Source organism: Coregonus clupeaformis, chromosome 24 (assembly GCF_020615455.1).
Source record: "Coregonus clupeaformis isolate EN_2021a chromosome 24, ASM2061545v1, whole genome shotgun sequence".
In the NCBI taxonomy this organism is placed as follows: domain Eukaryota; kingdom Metazoa; phylum Chordata; class Actinopteri; order Salmoniformes; family Salmonidae; genus Coregonus; species Coregonus clupeaformis.
In genome coordinates this window covers 27,459,490-27,466,360 of record NC_059215.1, presented here as the reverse complement: position 1 = coordinate 27,466,360, position 6,871 = coordinate 27,459,490, and the positions used below count along the sequence as shown (strand labels likewise).

Sequence of the window (6,871 nt, the reverse complement as noted above, 5' to 3'; positions counted from 1 at the left end):
GGTTGTGTGTTGTTTTTCGCCTGTCCGTAGTGCTGCGTGTTTTTTCTCTGTTTTGTTGTTTTACGCATAGTTGCGTAATTGCTCGATTCTGTTGTTTCGAGGCCGTTCATTGTATCTTTGCCTTGTGGTTCACAAGTAAACTTTGTTGGACTAAGCTTCGGTGTCCTGCGCCTGACTCCCACACCACATACACCTCAGCCTTGACAGAACAACACACCAGTATGGAGTCAGCAGGAGCAGTGGCGGCACCCAAGTCGCTGGAGGATCGGATCAGCGACCAAGACACCATGATCCGGCAACTTGGGGCCGCCATGAACGAGGTGTCCAACACTCTGCGCCGGTTGGTTACGGGAGAGGTGCCCACGCCTTCTCACACCATACCATAACCAACGGCCAGTCCTCCTCTCTCAGCACCGGAACCCAGTGGCATTCGGCTCTCGCTTCCGAGGGCATATGATGGTTCTGCAGCCGGGTGTCAGGGGTTCCTCCTGCAGGTGGAACTCTACCTGGCCACCATACACCCAGCGCCCTCGGGATACGAGAGCGTCTCCCCCCTCATCTCCTGTCTATCCGGCAAGGCGTTGGAGTGGGCCAACGCCGAATAGAGGGGAATAGACGCCGCTACCATCACCTAAGCGGAGTTCTCCCGCCGCTTCAGGGCTGTCTTCGATCATCCACCTGAGGAAGGCGGCGGGGAGCGTCTGTTCCACCTCCGACAGGGGAAGAGGAGCGCACAGGAGTTCGCCCTGGAGTTCCGGACTCTAGCGGCGGATGCGGGGTGGAATGAGAGGGCCCTCATCGACCATTACCGGTGTAGCCTACGAGAGGACGTTCGTCGTGAGCTGGCCTGCAGGGACACCAACCTATCCTTCGACCAGTTGGTGGACATCTCCATCCGTCTCGACACCCTGCTGGCTACCCGCGGGACGTCCCGAGTGGGGGTCGTCCATTCCACCCTCCAGCACCTCCGAGCCGATTCCCATGGAGCTCGGAGGTGCTGGCGCTAGAGAGAGGAGGAGAGAGAACCCGAGGGGGGCCATCCCCTGCACCAACTGTGGCCGTGGAGGACACACCGCGGCCAGGTGCTGGGGAGGGTCTCCTGGGAGAGGGGACAACAGGTCACGCACTGGGGAGTCATTCCAGGTGAGTAGGCGCCCCACTTACCCAGAGCTCTCTGTTGGTCACATGTGTATACCTGTGAGATTTCCACAGGTGGGACCTCATTCCCAGCATAAGGCGCTAGTAGATTCAGGCGCAGCTGGGAATTTTGTTGATCGTGCATTTTGTTATAGGTTAGGAATTCCCCTTCGGCCGGTAGAAGCCCCCTTTCCTGTTCATGCCCTAGACAGCCGGCCGTTGGGGTCGGGGTTGATCAGAGAAGTCACAGCACCACTTAAGATGACGACGCAGGGGGTCATGAGGAGATCATTCAGTTTTATCTGATTGACTCTCCTGCGTATCCCGTGGTGCTGGGGCTTCCCTGGTTAAGCGCCCATGATCCTACCATTGCGTGGCAACAGAGGGCTCTTATGGAGTGGTCTGCCCAGTGTGTAGGGAGATGTCTAGGTGTTTCCTTAGGGGCGACCTCGGTAGAGAGTCCGAACCAAGTGCCCGCAATGCGCATTCCCCCTGAATATGAGGATTTAGCACTTGTGTTCAGCAAAACGAGGGCAACACGGCTACCACCTCATAGACAAGGGGATTGTGCGATAGATCTCCAAACAGGAGCGGCACTTCCCGCGGGAGCCGTGTGTATCCCCTGTCTCAAGAGGAGACAGCGGCTATGGAGACTTACATAGCCGAGTCCTTGGTACAGGGATACATACGGTCCTCCACTTCCCGGTTTCCTCGAGTTTCTTTTTTGTGAAGAAGAAGGACGGGGGTTTGCGCACGTGTATTGATTACCGTAGTCTCAATCAGATCACGGTTAAGTACAGTTACCCTCTTCCACTGATTGCGACTATGACAGAATCATTACGCGGGACGCGGTTCTTCACAAAGTTGGATCTCAGGAGCGCGTACAATCTGGTGCGCATTAGGGAGGGGGATGAATGGAAAACAGCATTTAGCACCACCTCGGGTCATTACGAGTATCTCGTCATGCCATACGGGTTAATGAATGCTCCTTCAGTCTTCCAATCCTTTGTTGACGAGATTTTCCGGGACATGCATGGGCAGGGTGTGGTAGTATACATCGACGACATCCTAGTGTACTCTTCTACACGAGCCGAGCATGTAGCCCTGGTGCGCCGAGTGTTGAGGAGACTGTTGGAGCATGACCTGTATGTCAAGGCAGAGAAATGCTTGTTCTTCCAGGAGTCCGTCTCCTTTTTGGGTTATCGGTTGTCCGCGTCTGGTGTGAAGATAGAGGTGGACCGTGTGTCGGCCGTGCGTAATTGGCAAACTCCAACCACTGTAAGAGAGGTGCAGCAGTTTTTGGGTTTTGCTAATTACTACCAGAGGTTTATCCGGGGCTTTGGACAGGTTGCAGCTCCCATTACGTCCCTGCTAAAGGGGGGTCCGGTTCGCTTGCAGTGGTCAGCTGAGGCGGACAGGGCATTTGTCAAACTGAAAAACCTGTTCACCTCGGCTCCGGTGCTGGCGCATCCGGATCCCTCTTTACCATTCCAAGTAGAGGTAGACGCGTCCGAGGCCGGTATTGGGGCAGTCCTGTCGCAACGGTCCGGCACGCCACCTAAGCTCCGCCCCTGTGCGTTCTATTCTAAGAAGCTCAGCTCGGCGGAGCGTAATTTTGAACCCTCGTCAGAGATTGAACCCTCGTCAGGCTAGGTGGAACATGTTCCTGACCCGGTTTGTTTTTAAGATCACATACATCCCAGGGTCCCAGAACGGTAAGGCAGACGCCCTGTCCTGGCGGTATGACACAGAGGAGAGGTCCATTGAGCCTACTCCCATACTGCCGGAGTCTTGTCTGGTGGCTCCGGTGGTGTGGGAGGTCGATGCGGAGATCGAGCGGGCACTGCGTACCGACCCTACTCCCCCGAGTGTCCTGGTGGGGCGGACGTACGTTCCGCTCGAGGTTCGTGATCGCCTTATTTATTGGGCTCATACATCACCCTCCTCTGGACATCCAGGTATTGGCCGGACAGTGCACTGCCTTAGCGTGAAATACTGGTGGCCAACATTAGCTAAGGATGTGAGGGTTTATGTCTCCTCCTGCTCGGTGTGCGCCCAGTGTAAGGCACCTAGACATTTGCCCAGGGGAAAGTTACATCCCCTACCCGTTCCACAACGACCATGGTCCCACCTCTCGGTGGATTTTGTGACCGACCTACCCCCTCCCAGGGAATACCACCATTTTGGTCGTTGTGGATCGGTTTTCCAAGGCCTGTCGTCTCCTCCCAATGCCGGGTCTCCCTACTGCCCTACAGACCACTGAGGCCCTATTTACCCACGTGTTCCGGCACTATGGGGTCCCCGAGGATATTGTGTCTGACCGAGGTCCCCAGTTCACCTCCAGAGTCTGGGGGCGTTCATGGAACGCTTGGGGGTCTCGGTGAGCCTTACCTCGGGGTACCACCCAGAGAGCAATGGGCAGGTTGAACGAGTCAACCAGGATGTGGGTAGGTTTCTGAGGTCCCTATTGCCAGGGCCGGCCGGAGGAGTGGTCTAGGTATATCCCCTGGGCAGAGATGGCCCAGAACTCTCTCCGCCACTCCTCCACCAATTTAACACCTTTCCAGTGTGTTTTAGGGTATCAGCCGGTCCTGGCACCTTGGCACGAGAGCCAGATCGAGGCCCCTGCGGTGGATGAGTGGATTCGGTGCTCGGAGGAGACGTGGGACGCTGCCCATGTCCATCTGCAGCGGGCCATCCGTCGACAAAGGCGAGCGCCGATCGCCACCGCAGTGAGGGACCGGTGTACGCACCGGGAGATCGAGTCTGGCTCTCGACTCGAAACCTGCCCCTCCGCCTGCCCTGCCGGAAGCTGGGTCGGCGGTTTGTGGGGCCCTTTAAAGTCCTGAGAAGATTGAACGAGGTGTGTTACAGGTTACAACTGCCTATTGATTACAAGAATATTAACCCCTCGTTCCATGTGTCTCTTCTCAGGCCGGTGGTAGCTGGCCCACTCCAAGAAGATGAGATAGGAGAGACCCCTCCGCCCCCCTTTGGACATCGAGGGGCCCCGGCGTACAGGGTCCGGACCATCTTGGACTCGAGGCGCCGGATGAGTGGTCTCCAGTATCTCGTGGAGTGGGAGGGGTACGGTCCGGAGGAACGGTGCTGGGTGCCTAGGAGGGACATCCTAGATCCATCCCTCCTGACTGAGTTCCACCGTGGGCATCCCGCGCGCCCGGGTCCGAGTCCTCCTGGCCGTCCCCGAGGCCGGGGTCGGCCGTCAAGGGGGGGGTACTGTCACGGATTCTGCCGAGGCTGCTCCTCCTCCTAGTTCGGGCAGGCTACTAGCTGCCACCGTTTAATGTTTCTATGTTTGATTGCTTTTGTCTGTCTATTACACCTGTGTCCGTTTGTGTCTGATTACGTGTTCTATAAGTTGCCTGTTTTGTATTGGTTAGGTTGTGTGTTGTTTTTTGCCTGTCCGTAGTGCTGCGTGTTTTTTCTCTGTTTTGTTGTTTTACGCATAGTTGCGTAATTGCTCGCCTCTGTTGTTTCGAGGCCGTTCATTGTATCTTTGCCTTGTGGTTCACAAGTAAACTTTGTTGGACTAAGCTTCGGTGTCCTGCGCCTGACTCCCACACCACATACACCTCAGCCTTGACAGTAAATTAAGGATAAACATTTTTGCTAAGAGTATTATTATATTATTGATCGATTGACTATGACTTTTCAAATCACCCGGCAGTGCTATTTATAGAGTTAGCTCCAGGTAAATATTGCAATTCTTCAGCCATTCCTGAAGCTGCAACCAAAAACAAGTTACATATCGGCAGTACCAAAACAAATGATCTAATGATCACTCCCCATATATATATATATATATATATATATATATATATAAAACCTTCTATTGGTTGCAAGAATTGTTGATAATTATTTAAATAGAAAAACGAAGTTTTGAATCCGGCGTTGTTTTGTGTATCAGTTCATAAACCATGTGCCATCGAATCGGTACATCGAAAATCTAAACTATTTTGCAACCTGTACGATGCAGCTGTCGTTTTTTTTTGTCCTTAAATGAAACTGGTATACTTTTTTTTTTAATCACAATTGTCTTTAACCAATTTCCGTAAAACATTGCCAAATTATTTTTTTTGCAGGCAACATACCACAAATCCTATGTGAATCAGGTATTATTGTAGGCTATGACGGCCATCTAGCCTGGAGGAGGAAATAGTCCAAAATAAATAAATAAATAAATAAAAATATCCAGGAGCACGGACTCACCCAATGATAAAGACAGTGAATATACACCGATGCTCTCTGCTATAGTGCCAATAAACTAGGCTATTGAGCCGAGAGCTAGTTGAGAATTTTGATAGGTTAGAATTCTTTTTCCAGCGATTGTATTTTGAAACATTGCGATATGCCTAGGCCTATTTGAGATGAATTTCACTGACAGCCGCAAATCAATAAAATCAGACATGCTGCGCTCGCTCCCCAAATTGGGCGCTTCCCAACTGGAGGTTATGCTCTGGCCTTGTGATTTAAAACAATCCCCAGCTATTTAAAAAAAAAAAGAAGCTAATGATCCTCTTTGGCTTAAATCATACTCTCTGGTGTATTGTTTTCAATGATTTTATATGTGTATAGACAGGAGTAATTATATAATTTTGGCAAGTTCAATTAAAATGTACTTAAGTCTATTGGAAGAGCCGCCTACGGTTGAATTTGAAAGTTCAAATCAGGTGTGACAGTTCTGGAATAGATCAAATACATTGAATGGCTGGCAGTCCTCGAGGTCTGTGGTCCTCTGTAGCTCAGCTGGTAGAGCACGGCGCTTGTAACGCCAAGGTAGTGGGTTCGATCTCCGGGACCACCCATACACAAAAATGTATGCACGCACGACTAAGTCGCTTTGGATAAAAGCGTCTGCTAAATGGCATATTATTATTTATATTATTAGGAGAGGTTTTGAAAAAAAGCTGTGTTAGATAGCTACGTCAATATATTTCAGGAACATTCTGTATTAGTGTGAAGCATTTCTCTGCTCAGATCAGCTAGGCTGTAGGTGTCATTTAAGAGGTTCAATAGTAGTGTATGATAATTGCTCCTACTAGTAAAGGGGACTTGGGTTTCAGTTGAGAGACAGCCACAGTCAGACGGACACGTAGTGCACTGCTTATTATGTGAGTACTAACAGCCTACAGGGAATAGGGTGTCATTTGAGATATGCCCTGTGAGATATGTCATTTGTTGCATGGCAATTAAGTTGTCTGATTCTGTGTGTGCAGGTGAACTTCCCCGACACAGAGGTTCTGCCGTATCCAGACTGGGTGTTTGCCATCTGTGTCCTGCTGTCTTCAGTCCCAGTTCTCTCCATCCCCCTCGTGGCCATCTACAGACTCATCTGCTGCATGTCAGGAAGACACTCTAAAGACAATCTCCATAACGATCCGAATCCCTACGCCAACGAAGGCTACGTCGTAGAGCGCTAGACCCTAAAAAGATACTGTGCTTCCTGCTTGAGCTTTTATTGTAAGCAGGAATCAGGAGGATATAACTATGGTCAGATTTGCCAAAGGGAGGGAGAGCCTTGTATGCATTTCTGTGGTTGGAGTTAAAGGTGATCAAGAGTTTTGTTGTCTCTAGTTGCCCAGGTGACATGCTGGTAAAAATGAGGTAAAACGGATTTCAGTTTCCCTTGCATTAAAAGTTTCCCTGCATTAAAATCCCCGGCCATGAGAAGCGCCGCCTCTGGATGAGCATTTTCTTGTTTGCTTATGGCCCT

The 6,871-nt window shown here is 51.2% G+C and overlaps 1 protein-coding gene across 2 annotated transcripts in view; it reads left to right on the top strand.

Moving 5' to 3' along the window:
- slc6a18 (solute carrier family 6 member 18) overlaps positions 1-6,632 on the top strand; it is a 26,858-nt gene extending 20,226 nt beyond the window's left edge. For both annotated transcript variants that reach the window (XM_041844956.2, XM_045207139.1), the window contains exon 13: positions 6,375-6,632. In XM_041844956.2, the coding sequence (XP_041700890.2) occupies positions 6,375-6,578 (204 nt within the window). In that variant the 3' untranslated portion in view covers positions 6,579-6,632. The remainder of the gene's footprint in view (positions 1-6,374) is intronic.
- Positions 6,633-6,871: the final 239 nt, after the last annotated feature.